General features: G+C 39.1%; 1 protein-coding gene across 1 annotated transcript in view; it reads left to right on the forward strand.

Moving 5' to 3' along the window:
- Window positions 1-20,797, forward strand: part of EEIG2 (EEIG family member 2) — a 74,644-nt gene that overhangs the window by 34,269 nt on the left and 19,578 nt on the right. Inside the window, exons 2-5 of the mRNA XM_050746521.1 lie at window positions 1,493-1,613; window positions 7,123-7,152; window positions 13,113-13,229; window positions 17,276-17,322. Of these exons, the coding sequence (XP_050602478.1) occupies window positions 1,493-1,613; window positions 7,123-7,152; window positions 13,113-13,229; window positions 17,276-17,322 (315 nt within the window). The remainder of the gene's footprint in view (window positions 1-1,492; window positions 1,614-7,122; window positions 7,153-13,112; window positions 13,230-17,275; window positions 17,323-20,797) is intronic.

Genomic DNA, 20,797 nt, shown 5'->3' on the forward strand with positions numbered 1-20,797 from the left:
GATGTCTTTGACCTGAGAGGTCAAGGCTGCAGTGAGTTGTGACCGCACCACTGCACTCCAGCCTGGGTTACAGAGTGAGACCCTGTCTCAAAAACAACAACAACAACAAAAAATAACTGATAGATCCTAATAAAAATCTGTTTTATTCCCTGAGGCAGCTATAAGTTTGACTGCCTGTCACTTTCACCACAGCGGTTTTCCTGTCTCTAAGCCTTTATCTAAATTTTCAACTCACCTCCCAGTCTTATCACTCCATAGACATTACTTATTACTCCCCTAAGAAAATCAAAACTATTCAACCTGGGCTCTCCTGCCATTCTCTTTTGCTTTCTCTAGTTTTCTCTTTATTTCATCCGTTATCTTTGTCTCCTTCCTATGTTAGAGGAATGGTTTTCCTTTTCTTAGGCTGAGCACCCTCCACCCCAATACCTACACATGATAGCAGAGAGAACAGTATGTACAAAGGCCTGGGAGCTTGAAAGAGCAAAGTTGTGGAAAAATACAGATTTTCCTTTGTGGACAAGTGGGCTTTAGAGTTAAACAGGCCTGGTTTGAAGCCAGTTCTTCTCTACCACCTCCTACTTAAACGACCTTGAGTTCACTTCTCTCATCACACTTCATTTTCTTATCTTTAAAGTGATGAGGCTCACGCCTGTAATCTTAGCACTTTGGGAGGCCAAGGCAGGTGGATTACCTGAGGTCAGGAGTTCGAGACCAGCCTGGACAACATGGCCAAATGCCGTCTCTTAAAAACACACAAAAAAATTAGCCTGGCATGGTGGCAGGCACCTATAATCCCAGCTACTCAGGAGACTGAGTGAGGCAGGAGAATAGCTTGAATCCAGGAGGCAGAGGTTACAATGAGTGGAGATCACATCACTGCACTCCAGTCTGGGTGACAGAGCAAGACTCCGTCTCAAAATAAATAAATAAAGTGAAGAAAATGCTAGCTACTTCACAAGGTTATTGGGAAGTTTCATAGCATATGGTAAGCTCTCAATAAATGGTAGCTGTTCTTGCTGTTGTGGCTGAAGTAAAACTATGACAGTAGTTCCGCTTAAAATAAGGATTTGCTTATTCCTAGAATAAGCATTTGTTCATATTTATGCCTCTTGCATTAACTATGAATATAAGCCCTACAAAGTCAGGAACTCTGTCCTCATCTTTATGTTTTAAACACGTACCACATGCGCAACATATAAAGTAAATGTACATTATGTGTTGAATGAATGAATGGTGTAGCCTAATATATATTGATTTAATTGATAAAGTAAATTCACTTTTTTTCCAGCTTCCTGTGGATAATTAAAACCTTCCAAAGATTTTCAGATCACATTGTTAGGAATTTGCTTCCTTCCTGTTAACACTGTTTACAAATACTGGCTTTTAGCACATTATTTTTGCATGTTAGACTTGAGTGAAAGTATGGGTGTGCTTTTTAACATGTCATCAATAATAGTTAATTAATTGGCTCTTTTTTTCTTTTCTTCAGGGAGGTGGTACAAGCAAACTGTGTTCGCTGGAGAAAGAAGTTCTCATTTATGTGCAAAATGAGCGCAAGTGCTGCCACAGGCATCCTAGATCCTTGTATCTACAGAGTGTCTGTGAGGAAGGTATAAAAATAGCCTATTACTTCTTCCCTTTCAGGAACCATAATTAGTTCCATAGTCACTAGCTTGCTTTGTTTAGCTCTGCTTTATCTTTTTCATTAGAACTGTATATGCAGTTTCACTTCACACTTGCTGTAGTAATTAAAATACCATGGCAAATATGATGAAGAATCTGAGGTTATAAATTACAATTATTATTCAAGAATCTTCATCTCACTATACATATAAGTATTAATCTTATTTGTATTAGTTTGGGGACTATATATATCTATATCCAGTATTTGTTAAATACCTAGTTTTTATTAGGCATTGTTCTGGGAACTTTATGTGTAATATATCCAGTAACCCTGAAATTAGATGTTATTTTCTCCATTTTCAGGAAAATCAGCGCTCAGAGAAGTTACTTGCCCAAATTTACATAGTTAATAAATGGCAAAGTAGAGACTCAAACACAGTTTTCTGATTCCAAGTCTGTTTTCTCTCCTGTATATTGTCTTTCCCAGTGTTAGGTTGAAGCAAATTACCAATAATCTAAAAAAAATGGTAATTTCATATGGTTCAACTTTGTGTGTGTGTGTGTGTATGTATGTATGCATATGTTTTACTTACCAAAATAATACATATAATGGTCAAAAATTAAATAGAGAAGAAGGATTTAGAATGAAAGCAAGAGTCTCTGGCCTTGCTCTTTTCCACGCCAGTTCTGTGTCCTTCTGTATCAGAATACCATTGCCATGGTGTTTTAAGTATATGAAATACTTAATATGATATACTAAATAATATTTTAAGTATTATATAAAAGAAGCCATAAAAGAAAAATTGGTAAACTCAACCATATAAACACTTTATGCATTGCAAAATATAACATAAACAAAGTCTTAAATTAGGGGAAAATAGTCACAAATTGTGACAAAGGACAACTTTCCTTAGTATAGAAAGAGCACCTTCAAATAAATTAATTTTAAAAATCAACAACCCTTTAGAAAAATAGTCAAGGGGCAGAATAAACACTTCACAAAAAACTATAAATAGCTTTTAAACATAAAAATATGCTGAATCTGACACAAATTAAAACTACAAATTAGATACCATTTTTTACCCATAAAGTTGACAAAAATAAAAAAGTTTGATAGCGCACTCTGTTGCCTAGGACACAGGGAAGCAATCAGTGACCAGCCAATGGTACTTTTGCAGGCACTGGGAGGACAGTGGTGAACTGGAATGAGTTTCTGCCCCCAAGGACTTTACTTTCTGGATGGAGTTGGGGGAGGTGTGATAGGAAAGACAGAGACCGTAAACATGTAGCCAAATAAGATTATTTGAGGTCATGATAAGTTTTATGTGTAGGAAACAATTCAGTAATGGAGAATAGCTTGGGCAAAGGAGATTATTTTAGAGAACTGAGGCAGGAGTCAATGAAGACTTCTCTGAAAGGTAACATTTGAAGAAGAGGCAACCATGTAAAGGTCTAGGGAAAGGCCATTCTAAAGGAGTAGGACCTGAAAGCAAGAAGTCCCTGTATTAGTTTCCTAGGACTGCTATAACTAAATAGCACACTCTGGGTGGCTTTAAACAACAGAAACTTATTGTCTCAGTTATGGACAACAGAAGTTCAAAGTCAAGGTGTCAGCAGGGCCATGCTCCCTCTGGAGGTGCTGGGGGAGAAACTCACACCTCTTGCCTAACGTCCAGCAGCCTCAGGCATTCATTCCTTGACTTGTGGATACATTATTCCATTCACATGATTGTTTTCTCCCTTTGTGTCTTCACATCATTTTCCCTCTGTGCATGTCTGTTTCTCTGTCAAAATTTCTTGTTTTTATAAGGATACCAGTCATACCGGATTAGGACCTCATTTTAACTTGAGTACCTGTATGAAGACCCTATTTCTGGCCAGGCATGGTGGCTCACACCTGTAATCCTTGAAGTTTGGGAGGCTGAGGCAGGCAGATTGCTTGAGCCCAGGATTTCAAGACCAGCCTGGGTCACATGGAGAAATCCCATCTCCACAAAGAATACAAAACTTAATCAGGTGTGGTGGCACGCACTTGTAGTCCCTGCTACTTGTGAGGCAGAGGTGGGAGGATCACCTGAGCCCAGAAGGCTGCAGTGAGCCGTGATCATGCCACTGTACTCCAGCCTGGATGACAGAGCCATACCCTGTCTCAAAAAAAAAAAAAAAAAAAAAAAAAAAAACCCTACTTCCAAACAAGGTAACATTCTGAAGTAAGGACTTCATGTCTTTTTTTGGATTAGGGAGACAGGGGACATAATTCAACCCATACCAGGCCCTACAGTATAATAAACATGGAGATTATTTTAATACTTCTGAAACTAATGGACTAGCTTGTTGCAGACCACCGCTCCCTCTAAAAACTATTAGAAAAGCTAGACAGAATATCCAAAACAGCTGCTTGAAGGCATCGGAAGCTACTGAGGTAGTCAGGACTTGAGGGGCTTAGAATCCATAGGGAAGGGAAGCATAGAGATAAGCCTGACATTTGGCATTGCTTTTACCCTCAAAGCATTTTTTGATTTGCAAGTAGTGGCAAAGAAGCTGCGCACAAAAGAATGAGCAGTGAAGACACTAAGTTGAGATTGCAGCAATCTTACAGGTCTAAAGGAACAAAAACTGGAATCTGGGGACCACCAGGGAGGAGGGGCCTTGGTAAACACCTCAGGTTTTCAGTTGGGACTCACTCTCTAAGAGTTTCAACCTACTAGGAAGAGTGTAACACATACAGATCAGCCTTACAAAGACTGAAACCCAGCCTCCAGTCACCTCAATCCCTTCTTAGATGAAGGTGATCTGCCTCTTCCTTACTACTTGCCAAAAGCAAATGTATGCCTTCTCCTATCACTCTGAACCTCAAATTATTTCTTCAAGTTTTCATACACAGTTATCAAGCATATAAAGAGACATGACTACTTGACCAAAAATCAAAAGGAAGAGTATATGATAAAAAGCGACCTATGGAAGATACAGATTTTGGAAAGATCAAAGACAAACTTTTACAATAACTATAATTAGTGAACAAGATGGAGAATTTCATCAGAGAGCTAAAATTGTTTAAAAAAAAAAGCAAATTCTAAAACTGAAAAGTACATTAACTAAAATTTAAAGCTAAGTAAATGAATAAAACTTCAACAGATGGATTTAACAGCAGGTTTACCATAACTGAAGAGAGCATTGGTAAATTGGAAAATAAGACAGAAGAAAATATTCAGGCGAAATCACAGAGAGAACAAGGGTGGAATACACAAGAAAGAAGGTAAGACATGTAGGAGACAGTAGAAAGGTCTAACTGTATAAGCCCTAGGAGGAGAGACAAGTGAGTGTGACTGAGAATCTTCTAAAACTGATCAAAGATATCAAACCACAGATTCAGAAGTACTGTGAACCCTATGCAGTGTAAACAGCAAGTCTGGCATGTTTAAATGACAAGACCAGCCTGGCTGCGGCGTGGGAAACAGAGAGGCAAAGTTATTGGTAGTGGGATTGGATGCACTAGATCAGGCCGGGCCTTATGAAAAGTTTACATCTAATCATAATTGGAAGTATTGGAGGATTTTAATAAGGAGAGACATCATCTTCTGTAAGATCACTTTTGCTGCTGTGTTAGATGAATCACAGAGACCACCTAGGTGTTTTTTGATAGTGGAAGGGAGAAGTGCTTATGTTTTGACATAGAGTTACAACATATAAATGGTCATTATTGTGCAGCCAGATATCCAACTAAAAATAGAGGATTCTGTTACTATGGAGTGGGGGGAAATGGATGATTGGGATATGACTAGCATTCTTTCTACAGAGGTTGAGTGAAGGAATAGGTCCAGCAAACGAGAGTGAGAAGTTGCCAACGAGGTAGTAATAAAACCAGGCAATTGTGGTACTGTGGAAATTTAGCAAAGAAAATGATGCAGCAAAGGAGGTGGAGTGGCCAAGCCTGTCACCTACCGCTGAGATGTTGAATAAGATGAAGACCGGGAACCTTTGGCTTTAACAAAATGAAGATCATTGGTAATCTTAAGAGCTATTACAAAGGGCTGAGCACACCTATAATCACACCTATAATCCCAGCAATTTGGGAGGCCGAGGAATGAGGACTGCTTAAGACCAGAAGTTTGAGACAAAACTAGGCAACATGGCAAGACCCCATCTCTCCAAAAAAAAAAAGAAAGAAAAAAAATTAGCTGGGTGGGGTGGCATGCACCTGTAGGCTTAGCTACTCAGAAGGCTGAGGTGGGAGGATCTCCTGAGCCCAAGAGTTTGAGGTTTCACTGAGCTATGGTCATCCCACTGCACTCCAGCCTGGTTGACAGAGAGAGACCCTGTCTCTAAGAAATAAAATAAATAAAAAATGAAAAAGAACTATTGCAGAGGGAAAATAAGGATGGAAGCCCAATTGGAGTGGGTTGAATAGAGAGTAGGATATAGCAAATATAGATAAGTCTTTTGATGAGTTTGGCTATAGAGGGGAGCAAATAAAAGAATTAGCTAGCAGAAACAAGGATCATCTGGAGAAAATTTTGTTTTCTTAAGGAAAGGCACTATTAAAGAATATGACAGTCACCTAATGAAAATGCGATCATTCATAATGGGGTAGATGTAGTAGCATGGCCACACCTGAAATCAGTGAAGCAGGGAAGGGGAGGAACAGCAAATATTCATGAATGACAATAGAGTTTATCATAGATTGTTCCTTAACATATTTGTATTCACCGCTTGAAAGATGGAAATGATAGATAATGCATTATGTATCTGATTTATGCAAAAAAGATGAGACAACACCATCCAGCAGATGCATTTTTAAAAGTAGGTAGGGAGTGGGGAGTTTGGCCCTAATAATGACAAAGACATATATACAAACACATACCATGTGCTAGGTATTGTCCTGAGTGTTTTATACTTAATTCTCACAGCTGTACGAAAACAAGTCTAAAGATTTGACAAATTTATGTACAGTGACATATTTTAAGTTAAAAAAGACACATGTCTATTTTTTTTATTATTTTCACTTTGGTCAACCTTGTTCACCTTAGGTAAGAGAGTTTGTACTATACTAAATGTACACTTTTACATGCATAGAGTATCTCTTCAGTGATTCATAAAAACTGGTTGTCCCTGGGGGGTGGTTTCAAGTCCTGTTGAAATCTTTCTATACTATATTAGTATGCTTAACTAAGTAAATAATTTAACCTTTGTTTGGTGATTCAGGTTTTTGCAGTGAGTCCACAACACTTTTTGACCATTTCTTCTTCAGCGAATAGATAAAATATTAGCTTATGTTCTCACCATTTGTCTCATTTAGATTAAAGTGAAATGCTAAATAAAAATTCTGGTCATTTGGGGGGCTTGTGGGAGTCTTAAATAGTTGGATTTAAGATCATCAGAATTTTACTGTCTATGATATTTTCCAACATATATATGTCTACTTCAGAATTATTTGACATATTTATTTTTAAATCTTTTATTATATGATATCCTTACAGTATTTTATGTCTTTGGCAGGAATTAAAAGGTGGAAAAGCTTATGCAAAGGTAAGCAGATGTTCTTTAACTGCTTTGGAACGTGTAATGTTGCTTATTGCTATTTATAGGCTTAAAAATTAAATTGTTTACTCTTCTAATATCTGTTCAAGCTTGTCTCTTTTTATATAAAGCAACTTGGAGATTGAACAGTTGGATCTAACAGTAAATTATAGGCATAATCTTTCTAAATGCTGATTATGGGATGTTATTCTTTAGATTCAGCCTCCCTGCTCTAGAGGATGATCTCTAGTTTGCATTAAGCCATAGCATGTGATAATTCAAAGGATCTCACCTGGGAAGTGTGGCCAGGCCCACCTCCCCCCACTGTAAGAGGACCTGTCCTTTTTGCTGTCTTAGCACTCTGTGTATACATGATAAGTACTGCTGGTTTTTACTTTTGCTAGCTCTGTGGAATTACTAGTGGATGTGCTCACCTGTTTGCTGACTAGAAAGATTTAGTAACAACATTACCAGAAACTCACATAGTCCTTTTTAACTTCCAGTCTCTGTGAATGGTACCTCCATCAATCCAGTCACCTGAACTGAGAGATTGTACACTAGTCTTTTTTTTCCCTAACTTTTTAAATTTTGTTTTTTATGTTTGTAGACATGGGGTCTTGCTATGTTACCCAGGCTGGTCTCGAACTCCTGGCCTCAAGTGATCCTCCTGCCTTGGCCTCCCGAAGTGCTGAGATTACAGGCATTAACCACCTTGCCTGGCCCCTGTACATTAGTTTTAACCTCCATATTTACTGAACACCCTAAATCTAGTTGGTTGCAATGCCAGGATGTTCTTTGTTAAAGTAATAGAAAACCTTCCTCAACTAGAGATTTTTTTAATATTACCAAACAAGGAGATGTGACATAGACTTGCTCCAGAACTGGTCAATCCGCTGACTGAAGAACATCATCAAGAAGTCATTATTTTTCTCTTTCCATTCTGCCATTCTCTGTGTGACGACTTTGTTCTTGGCCAGCTCCCCTTCTGGACACCAGCTGGCTGGCTGCTTAATTTTAAGTCAACACATTCACATATGACAAAAATCCAGCTGCTTCTCCCTGTATTACATTTTTTTGAGTGAAGAAACATTTTCTAGATGACCCTCAGAGGGTTTTCCCATACCTTTCATTGGCTGGAACTGGATTATACGCCCACCCTAAACTGGTTGTGGGCAATAGGAATGGATTGCCATGGTTAGCTTAAACTAATCACAGTCTAACAATGAGCTAGGGTTTGGGTTTCCTTCCTTGTACACATGGATGAACTGAGACTGGACACCTGAATAAAACCAGGGTTTTGTGACTGGGCGTGGTGGCTCATGCCTGTAATCCCAGCACTTTGGAAGGCCATGGTGGGAGAATCACTTGAGCCCAGGCATTCATGACCATCCTGGACAACATGGTGAGACCCTGTCTCAGTAAATAATTAATTAATTAACTAATTAAAAATAAATCAAGGCTTTGCTATCAAGGAATAGGAGGGCATTGATTCTGGGCTAGACAGACAACAAGGTCTGCTGTAGTTGACCTGTCCTCTTCATTTTTCCCCTCTAAAAAGGTCTTGAAACCATACCTTCTCTCCATTCCCAGGGCCACTGCCTCAGGTTATGTCTTCATTATTTTTTATTTACAGCCTGCACTGGCCTTCTGTCTAGTCTCTCTGTCTCTGTTATCTCCCTCCATCCTCCATATTATTGCCAAAGTCATCTTTCTAAAATTAAAACGTGATCATATCATTCCCCCATTTTTAGTCCTTTAGCAGCTATTCATTGCTTATAAAGGAAAATGAAAATTTCTTAACCTGGCGTGTAAGACACATCTTGTCATCTCTACTGTCATCTGCACATGAACACACACATACACAATCATACGCTCATCCTTATGCCTCACACATACCACCCTCACAAACCTCCTGGAGTATCCCATGCTATCTTATCCTTTTGCTTTGTAACTTGATGTCTTTTCCTACCATTTTTATATTTCTCCCTCCTCTTGTCCTGTCAACTCATGTATCATTAAAGACTTAGCTTAGTCATCCCTCCCCACTAAGAACTTTTCTTTTCCTCTGTTTCTTGTAACTGTCTCCCTCTATCACAGTACTTTCACACTGCATTAAGGAATCTGTTCACTTTTCTGTCCTCCCCTATTAAACTGTAAGAGTAGGAATGACTTCCATATTACCTGAAATGTAGATGCTGAAGATTATTTCATGAATGAATTAATATCTGTGACAAATACAGCTAGTGTTTATGTATAAATATGCCATTTCATGAGACAGTTACTCAGTGAAGCCAAAGAAAAAGTCGTAAGGAAACATAGACTTTCTGGTTCTTCACTAGAATGTAAGCTCTTTGAAAGCAGAGTAGATGTCCTATTCATCACTGTTTCCCAGTGTCTACAACTGGGCCTGTCATATAAAAGATGCTTGATAATATTGACTTCACTCATTAGTAACTGTTAGCCTGAAATACCACATTGACATGCCCCACGTTTTAATATACTTTCTTAATAGGAGCTGTCTTAGTTAGTTTGGGATGCTATAGCAGATTACCATAGATTAGGTGATTTAAACAACATTTATTTCCCACAGTTCTGGAGGCTGGGAAGTCCAAGATCAAGGTGCTGGTGGATCCAGTCTGGTGAGGGCCTGCTTTCTGCTTTGCAGATGTCTGTCATCTCGTGGTGTCCTCAAATGGCAGAGAGCAGAGAAAAATGAAGCAAGCTCTCTTGTGTCTTTTTAAAAGGGCATTAATCCATTCTTGAGGACTCCACTCTTGTGACCTAATTACCTCTCATAGGCCCTGCCACCTAATACCACCCTTTCGGGGGTTAGGGTTTCAACATAGGAATTTGGGGGGAACATAAACATGCAGGCCTAAGAAGCACTGATCAGATTCTCCCCTTTTTTAACTTATCGACAGTGTAATATAACAACATTACAACAGTAGGTGGTAAGCCAATGGGCTATTCTTTTATTCAACAAATATGTATTAAGTGCCAGACACTGTTCTTGGTACTGTTCTAAGTACTGGAGATACAGCAGTGAACAAGACAGACAAAAACCCCTGCATTTGTGGAGCTTACGTGCTAATGGGAGCAGGGGTCGTTGGAGGGACAGACAATAAGCAAATATGAAATATGTGTGTACGTGATGTGATGATAACTACTAAGGAGAAAAATAGAGCAGGTAAGGGGAGGAAGGTGGTAACTACAGGGTAAGGAAGGGAAGAGGGATGTGATATAGGATGGTCAGGGAAGGCCCCTTTAGAGAGATGACTTCTGAGCATTGACCTGAATGGAGTAAAGGAGAAAGCTATAAGAAAATCTGAGAGACAGCATTTCCAGCAAAAGAACAGTAAGTGCTAAAGGCCTTGAAGTGATCTTGGCATTTTCAAGAAACAGGACATTGTGGCTGCCAGAGTAAATGAGAAAAAGGAGGAAATGAAGTTGGTCAGGAGCAATAGGAGACTGCAGAGAAAACTCTTTCAAGAGAAACAAGATCATGTCCTTTTCAGGGACATTGATGGAGCTGGAATCCATTATCCTCAGCAAACTTATGCAGGAACAGAAAACCAAATACTGCATGTTCTCACTTATAAGTGCAAGCTGAACAAATGTGATCACGTGGACACAGGGAGGGGATTAGCACACACTGGGGCCTGTCGGGAGGGGGCCGGGGGGAGCAAGAGCATCAGGAAAAATAGTTATTGCATGCTGGGCTTAATACCTAGGCAATGGGTTGATAGGTGCAGTAAATCACCATGGCAAACTATGTGACAAACATGCATGTCCTACACATGTATCCTGGAACTTAAAATAAAATTTAAAAAAAAAACCTCTTACAAGAAGTTTTGCTGTAAAGAGGGCCAGAAAAAAAAAATGGTTCAATAGCCTGGAGAGAGATGTAGGGTGAGGTTTTGTTTTCTTTTGTTCATTAAAGTAGGAGAAAATCCAGCATGTTTGTGTGCTTTTGGGAACGATCCAGCAGAGTAGGGAAATTTTAGAATGCACAAGAGCAGAAAGAATAACTGAAGTGATTAACTTGAGTGGGCAAGAGGAGAGTGGTTGGCCTCAGACAGTACTGTAAGTGGGAAAGCAAGTATGTGGGCACAGATGCAGGTAGGTGAGTGGATGTCACTGGCAGTAAAAGCTTATGGAAGTTAAGTGCTCTTTTGATTGCTTTAATTTTCTGATTGAAATAGGCAGTAAGGTCATCAGCAGAAAGTGAGGATGAGAAAGCAGTGTTGGAGGGTCAAGGAGAAGGATAATGTATGAAATAGGGTGCACTGATAATGTGTGATCAGTCATGTGAGTCTTCACATGCCCGGTTGGATATGGCTTTGTCCTGGACATATCCAGGCTTTTTCTGCTGATCTTTTGCCCCTCCAAGAGAGGCAATAAGACAGCTGGGCGCGGTGGCTCACGCCTGTAATCCCAGCACTTTGGGAGGCTAAGGCGGGTGGATCACGAGGTCAGGAAATCGAGACCATCCTGGCTAACATGCTGAAATCCTGTCTCTACTGAAAATACAAAAATAAAAAATTAGCCGGGCATGGAAAATACAAAAAAAAAAAAAAAATAGCCAGGCATGGTGGCGGGCGCCTGTAGTCCCAGCTACTCGGGAGGCTGAGGCAGGAGAATGGCTTGAACCCGGGAGGCAGAGCTTACAGTGAACCAAGATCATGCCACTGCACTCTAGCCTGGGTGACAGAGTGAGACTCTGTCTCAAAAAAAAAAAAAAAGAGGCAATAAGACTAGAGTAACCATGTGTGAATTAGGTGAGTATTACTGCTGCTTGATGTGTGTTTGACTTACTGCATTTGGGGTTTGTGGTCCTTCGACTGCTCTCTGGGTTCTAATTCTTCATTCTTTTTGTATCAATTAAAAGGTGTTAAAATAATGCTCCAGCCTGCAATTAAAATATTCATCTCAAATGTGATTTATATGTGCCCACTGTGTGTTTTAAAACCCTAAGGCAAACAACTTAGAATCACAGCAGTTTTTGAAATGTATAATACTGTGAAATGTATAATACTTTTTGTTGTATATTTATGGAAACATGCTTAATAAATTGCAACTCAATTCATTTTTTGTTGTTAATAAAAAGACTACACTTAGTCATGTAGACTTAGCTTGCTCAAAAAATGATATAATGATAAAATAGGGTTGATTTGTTGTACCACATGGAAATGAGAAACAGGGTTGAGCAACATCAGAGGAAAGACTATACGGCAACCTTTGGCAGCTGCAGAAAATGGGGACTGAACCTGGGCAGTAATAACAAGAAGGAACAGGTTTGAGCTGAACTTCTGCACAGCAGCGGAGAGGGTTGATGTGGGGCAGAGCTCTGAGAAAGGGATGAATTAGGTTTCATAAAGAGAGATTCAGTTCAAGGATAATCAGCAAGAAGACACTGGTACCAAAGAAAATAGGTGATTCACTTAAGTCACTCCAGTTCTTGCATGGGGAGTGAAAACTTAATAACCTGCAACTATCTGCCTTCACCAGTGGTTAACTTGGCATAGAGCCTGACCCAGAATAGGGAGAGGAGAGTCTAATCATTCTTTTCTATGTGTATGCAAATTATCACTCTTGGTTTGCTAGTATTTCCCACAGGGTGGTGTGAATACCATTACTTGCAATGATTTTAGCTGTTTGATATACATTATTTTTACTTTAACAGTAATATATATTTTTAATGTATATAGAAAAAATATATTTACTGCATCAATTCTGATTTCAGAGATCCTGTTGCTGAAGACAAGAATAAATAAATAAATTCATATAAAAGGTGAACCAATTTAAAAACACAAAGCAAATAATAGAACAGGTATTAAGTTGTCAAAAATTACAAATAAATGAAGTTGGAGAAAACCTGTCCTAGGGTATGGGTTGAATATTTATTTTAAGGAGCATATGATAGAAGCCTACTAGATAGTCTATTAATATAATTCTCTTTCTTTTCATAGCTGGGCTTTGCAGATCTAAACCTGGCAGAGTTTGCTGGATCAGGAAATACCACTCGCCGCTGTTTACTGGAAGGCTATGATACCAAAAATACAAGACAGGATAATTCCATTCTTAAAGTAAGCACGTTTCAGGATTTACTTGTCAAGAAATAAGATTATCTGCCTTTAAATAAGCATATGTATATATTGTAAAGGACAAGATGTGAATCAATGCTGATATGATAAACTGACCATACCACTGAAGTATTCATCACCTAAGGAAAAACCCCATCTAAGTCACAAAAGCAGTGAAAAGTAACAAATGTTCACCTTCATGGTCCTAAGGTGTTTTTCTTTAATATTTTGAGCATTCAGAGAATACATACGCCACTACAACATAAGAGTTCATTGGGAGGAAGGAGCATGATGAATTAATGAATACCTTAAAATGTTTGTAGCTCCCATAAGGTGATTTACAGAGCAGCTGTGATAGGTACATAGAAGCCACTGGGTTCTCTTGTAAACTAGTGAAGTGACAGATGGAACCCACTTCTGGGCATCTGCCCGGCTTTTTCCGAGTACCATCAGGAGCCATGTACTCTAGTAATGAGTGCGAATGTATACTTCATAGAGTTAATTGTAGTATTAAATGAAATTAATTGAGAAAATATTTGTAAAGTACTTTGCACCTAGGAAACTCCGTTAGATAAACCTTTTGCAGTGTTTCAGCTAGGTTACCCCATGATGGTAAGTTATCTAATAAGGAAGGAAAATAATTCTGAATAAAAACTGGGTGTTCAGAAGTTAGTGAAGCAAAGAATTACCTTATATTCTACAATTTTCAAACTTTTTTTGCAGCAAATCTTAAGCTCTGCACATATGAAAATGTGTAAAATGGTTATTATAGCCAGTCCAATGCATAAAATGGTTTTTGTAACCCTCACACGAATTTAGCAGCTGGAAAGAAAGGTGGGATAGCGAGTTGATATGGGAAGGAAAATGTTCAGAAGACAAGGAAGAAATTAGAAAAGTATCACAGTATAAACTTCTGTACACATCATGTTGATTATATAGCTTTGTGGTTTTATAACTCTAAGAAGTTTTCAAAGCACTTGCCCGTATCTCCATGAGATGAACAGGGTTAGACAGATGAGAATAGATTGTTATTCACATTTTGTAGATGAAGAGCTGAGACTAAAGTATCTCACAAAAGTAGTCAGTGGCAGAGCTGGGACCACAGCGCATATCTTCTGCTGCCTGGTCAGGGATCTTATTTCTTATATGAAAAGATGGATAATTCTTCTCTGAATGACAGTGTTTTCGTTGGAAATTGAAATAACTTTTTAGTTTCAGACCCTCACATTCCTAAGAGCCAACTCACGGAGTGTTTCCTTCTGGCTTCCCATTCATCCTTCCACACCATCTCTCCCACTTTGTCCTACAAAAAAAAACATACTTTTTGAAGATTACACCATTCAGTCATAACACTCTCTCCTTTCCTAATCTCTGCCATCTCCTGACCCCTTAGGTACCTTCTCGCTCCTATCCATTGATGACTTAGCTCATGGCTCACAGTCTTTCTCTATATCTCTTCTCAGGTCATCATTTTTCCGTGGCTTCACCATCTCTGTGGGCGAGCTAGCCTTGTGGACTATCTTATCTGTATTTTTTTTCCTGATAGCTGATCATCTATGAGTCTAAGGCTTCTCAGTTCCTTAAACTCCCTATCTCCGGCAATATTTTCCTCCTCATCATCTCAGTTCCTACTCCCATGGTCACACTCTAGAGTCTAGACCTTTTTACTCCTAGAAACTTCAGCCCCCCAAAAAAATTCAATTTAAAGTTTTCTTCCTCCTACACTATCTGTTTCCAGTCCTCTTAGTCTCACTTAGCTGTCTTTAACCTTACCACTTTCCCACTATCCATCAGCCCTGACTTGCTTCCACTTCCCTCTTTATCCAGCTTAAATTTCATGGTCCATAAGGCCAGGAGTTCAAGACCAATCTGGGCAACATAGTGAGAACCCCATTTAAAAAAAAAAAAAAATACTCCTGGCTCCTCTGTCCCTGTCTCCCTGCATTGTCTGAATAATCCCCAACTTTTGTTGAACTCAGTTATTAAATATCTATCCTTGCATGCCGAGCATTGCTGAAGAGAATCACACAACCAGACTAGCTGTCATTACTGAAGCCGTGCTCACTGCCATCTGGCAGTCATACTCTACTTCCTTCATATGCTTCCTTTCTCAATTTTAGATATTCTATCTCATACCTTTTTTCTCCTCGTATCCCAACACACTATTCCTGCTCTCAGATACTGGCCTTGCCTTATCCTGTTGAGAAAACAGAAGCCATTAAACTCAAATTCCCTCATCTTCCCATCACAGACTTTACCTGCCTCTCCTGCCTTATCCTTTTTGTCTCCTGTTACAATGGATGGCATGTCCCCTCTCCTATTAGAAGTCAGTCCTTCCTCTTGGCTTCTGGAATCCAAAGTTTGCCTAACCAAGAGCTTTACCCCTTAGATTATCCCCTCTTCTCATCATCTCTACCTCGAATGAACCATCCTCATCAACATATAAAGAAACAGCTCCACTATCTCCCATATTTATTTTAAAAAAGGACAAAAATTAATCTCTCATCTTCTCCAACTACTGTCTCACATCTCTGTTCTACTTCACTATTCAGTTCCTTAAAAGCTGTATGTGCCACCTCCATCTCCTTTCTGAGACATCCATGATATTCAACAGTGCAGTTTTGATGGAGTTGGAAAGCAGACCTCAGGGTTCTATGAAAGAAGAGATGATGAGGAAATCAGTGCAGTAGGATAGATTTGCCATTTAAAGAGAAAAAGAATAGTCATGGAGGTGCTGGGGTGAGGAGATAGGAATGAAATAAGTTTATATAAGATACATGTCAGCCATTAACTGGAGAACATACAACAATGTACATATCATTTTATTCATTAAGACTATGAATTTTGCTATGTGCAGCCCTGGGATCACATCTCAGCTCTGCCCTTTACTAGTTATCTGGTTTTTAAAATATCACTTAATCTCCTGAGGTTAAAATGAAAATATTGTTCTCTCATAGGAATACTGAAAATTAAAGGAAATAATGCATATTAAACACGTAGCTTATGCCTGGCACATAATGAATTCTCAAATCATGATTGTTGTTAATGTTACTGTTACTGTTACCATTATCATTATTATTCCCATAAGAACATAAAGAGGTCCTATGACTGACTGTTAAAGGTAGTCAGCAACTAGAGAATAGCAGCATCTTAGAAAGTATTAGAAAAGCTTTAAATCCTGACTGGGCACAGTGGCTCACACCTATAATCCTAGCACTTTGGGAGGCCAAGGTGGTAGGATCACTTGAGGCCAGGAGTTCAAGATCAGCTTGGACAACATAAACAAGACCCCATCTCTACAAAGGAAAAAAAAAAAAAGAATTCACCAGGTGTGGCATGCACCTATAGTCCCAGCTACTCAGAAGGCTGAGACAGGAAGATCATGAGCCCAGGAGTTTAAGACTGCAGTGATCTGTGATAGCACCACTGCACTTCAGCCTGGGTGACAGAGCAAGACCTTATCTCAAGAATTTAAAAAAAAAAAAAAAACTTTAAATTCTGATCTAAAGCTGGAACAAAGGCCAGAAGCTTTTTACCCTTAGAAGCCACCAGCCAGCATCCCTTGAAACATCAACGTGGCAACTTGAAGGAAAACATTACCAGACACTTAGGCACCACAGAAATTTGAGAGTAAAGACAGATAGATTAGCATGGCCACACACCCACAGGATTATTACTGATGAATTATTATTGCTATTTGTTTCCATTATTTCTGTTCTGATTTTTGCAGTTTTGAGGTTTTGAATGTTAAAAATTATTTTAATCTATATGGAGCAGTAATTTAATATTGAATATAACCCACTTCTTTTTTTTTTTTTTTCTAATAGAGACAGGGTCTTGCTCTGTTGCGCAGGCTGGATGACCATAGCTCACTATAACCTGAAACTCCTGGGCTCAAACAATCCTCCTGCCTTAGCCTCCCATGGATATAACCCAATTCAACAATCATTTTAGTTAATGCTTTCCCAATAGAAAATATCAGACTAGGTGCTGTGAAGGAAGCATTTTATAATTTTTTATAATCATGATGTTTCTTGTTTTATGTTTAGGTTTTGATCAGTATGCAACTGATGTCTGGTGACCCATGTTTTAAAACGTAAGTTGATACCCAATAAGTGGATTATGTATCTAAAAGTATAAGAAAGATTTATTTGTTTAAATTTTTACATTAATATTTTGTAGTGCTTATGGGAAAATACCAGTTAAGAGATAGTTTCTTCCGTGGGAGACTGACCTGACCCTCTTAGAAGTTATGTTTACCTATTACCAAATGAATTCTCCATACTCTAAATTATTAATGCTATAGGTCTTTTATCATCTTCAGGTTTTGGGTAAAATTATATAAACAAAAATTTTTAATACAGCTTCTGTGAACATACTCATTTCTTCAGTAAATACCTATCAAGTGCCTTACCAGGTGCTAAGCCATATTCTAGATACTAGAGAAACCGCAATGAACAAAATAGGTTAAGTCCTTGCCATCCTGGAGCTTATATTCTAAGAGGAAAATGGACAATAAGCTAACAAGTAAATACATAATACACCGATGGTCATAAGCGCTTTGGAGAAAAAGGATGGGAGGGCCATGGTGAAGAGAAGTGTCACTATTACATATATAGTAGTCAAGGGAGGCCCCCCTGGTAAAGATGATATTTGAGTAGAGACCTGAAGGAGGTGGGAAGCAAGTCACACCGGCATTAGGGGAAAGAGCATTTGAGGTGGAGGAAACGAGGACAGAGACCTTGAGGGAGAAGTGTTCTTGGCACGTTCAAGTAGCTGCCTGGAGAGCAGCAGGTCTAAAGCAGGGTGAATAAAGAGGCGGGTGACAGGAGATGAGGTCAGATGATAAGGAGTCTTGTGGCCATTATAAAAAGGACTGCCACTCACACTCTGAGTGAGATGGAAAAGCTATTGGAAGTTTTGAGCAGAGAAGTAAAATTGTCTGACTTGTGGCTGCTGGATAGGGAATAGACAATCTGTAGGAGTAACAAAGGGGACAGGGGCACAAATAATTAGATAAAAGGCTATTTCAGTAATCCAAGGTTTTGAGCCTGAGTAACTGGACAAATGGCACTTTCATTTGTTGAGATGAGATAACAAGTTGGGAGTTTGGGTGTCAGACATTTTAAATTTGAGATCCCTATTTAACATCCAGCGGGGCATGTCAAGTAGGCAATTGGATAGATCAACTAGAGTCCAGTAGGGAGATCTGGGCAGGAGATAGAAGTGTGGAAATTATTACATCATTCGCATACAGGTAGTAATTAAAGCCATCAGACTTGAATAAATAACTGGAGGGAACGAGTAGAAATGGAAAAGGACCAGAGACTGAGGTGGGGACACCCCAGCGTGTTAGAGGTCAGGGAGACTGGGAAGAAGAAGGAGCAAAGAAACCATGAGTGTGATCGGAGGAGGAAAGCAAAGCAGAGTCCTGTCCTGAAAACCAAATGAAGAAATGGCCTCAGAAAGGCAGGAATAAGCACCTGCATCACACGCTGCTGTAGTGGATTTCAGAAAATGAGGACTGAGGATTGACCCTTGGAATTTGCAGTGCAGAAACTGTTGATGACTTTGGCAGGCACTTTGGTAGAATGCCCTTAGACTAAAGCCTTTTGAGCATGGGTTAAAGAGACTTTGGGAGGAGAAAAATTGGAGACAGTGAGTATAAACAGTTCTTATGAGGGGTTTTGCTGTAAAAAAGAAACAGAAAAATGGAGTCATAAGTAAAGAGAGGATTTGGAGTAGGGCAGGTTTTATTCATTTTTAAGATGGAAGATGGTATAGCATATTTGAGTACCAATAGTATTGGCTCAGTAAGAGGGAGAAACTGATGATCCAGAAAAGGGACTGTTGCTAGAACGGCATCCTTGCATTGTTGGAAGGGAGGAAGGCTGAGAACGTAGCTACTGACGCAGGTAGAGGAGAAATGGAAGCATATAGAAGTTCTTTTCTAATTGCTTCTGATTTCTTAGTGCAGTAGGAAACAAGGTGCTCATTGAAGAGCAAGGACAGGGAAGATAGAGGAAGGGGTTTGAAGAAAGGAGAAGGTATGCAGAAGTCTCACAGAGTGTCAGCATGAATGGAATGGGAAATGCAGGATTGCTTCTCAGCAGCCTTGAGGACACTTAATGATTAAAAATGAAAGTTCATTGATATCATTGAAATATCAGAAAAATACACATAGAAAACTAAAGAAAACATTACCTCCCTGTATATCAACTTCATGTTTTTAATAGCTGTAACTTAGAAAGCAACACCTAGCCGGGCGCGGTGGCTCATGCCTGTAATCCCAGTACTTTGGCAGGCTGAGGCAGGAGGATCACTCTACAAAAAATACAAAAATCAGGCATGGTGATGCATGCCTGTGGTCCCAGCTACTTGGGAAGCTAAGGGGAGGATTGCTTGAGCCTGGGAAGTGGAGGTTGCAGTGAGCCGAGATTACACCACTATACACCAGCCTGGGCGACAGAGCAAGCCCATTTCAAAAAAAAAAAAGAAACAATTCTTGATTAAAACCACACATCTTCCTATAACTTAGCCTTCCTATGCTGTCTTCTCAGAAACCATGGTTTCCTGACTCCTTTATTTTCTGCTTTCTTGGGATCAAACCAATTTTGCTATACTATTTTTGGTGTCTCGGGTAACAGTTTGTTTTTCTAGTGGAGTAGGATTTAGGGTAAAATAAGAGAATGAGCAGCAAAACTTAGCAGAAGAAAATAAATTGATCATTCCTTCTCATGAACTTTTTATGGATATTCCCTTTCTTGCCCTTTCTCTGCTCTTTTCTCTCTCTACTTAAACTCACATATTGAAGAACTTGAAAATAGATCATCTAATGTTTTCTATTATCTCCATAAATTTAATTCTGACAATCTGGAGTTTATATTTACAGAGAAAGACTTTTATAATTCATAAAAATAAGCAGACATTACCTAATTCCAAATACATAAAAGTATTTTTCGAGAATCAAATCCTCAATAGTTTTTCTTTTCTCTCTGAAATTGTTCAAATGTCATTGAAAAAGGGGAAATTCTAACACATTCATATACTTGCACATCCTGAATATGTACTGAAGAGAAAAAACATTTTAGCTACTGATGTAAACAGTAAATTCATTTTATCAGGTTATATTTAAATATATATCAAATATGTAAATTCACATTACTTTAGAACTGAAAAGAATGTTGGAAGTTGTCTAATCCAGTGATTTTTTTTTTTCAGATTATTTAGCTACAAAATCCTGTGTTCGAATATAATATGAGGCCAGGCATGGTGGCTTATGCCTGTAATCCCACACTTTGGGAGGCCAAGGCAGGTGGGTCACTTGAGCCTAGGAGTTCACGACCAGCCTGGGCAACATGGTGAAACCCTGTCCCTACCAAAAAATAAATTTAAAAATTAGCCAGGCATGGTGGTGCACCTGTAGTCCCAGCTACTCAGGAGTCTGAGGTGGGAGGATCACTTGAGCCCAGGAAGCAGAGGTTGCAGTGAGCCAAGATCATGCCACTGCACTCCAGGCTGGGTGACAGAGTGAGACCTGTCTCAAAAAATAAAGCAAATATATTATGAAT

Source organism: Macaca thibetana, chromosome 1 (assembly GCF_024542745.1).
Source record: "Macaca thibetana thibetana isolate TM-01 chromosome 1, ASM2454274v1, whole genome shotgun sequence".
In the NCBI taxonomy this organism is placed as follows: domain Eukaryota; kingdom Metazoa; phylum Chordata; class Mammalia; order Primates; family Cercopithecidae; genus Macaca; species Macaca thibetana.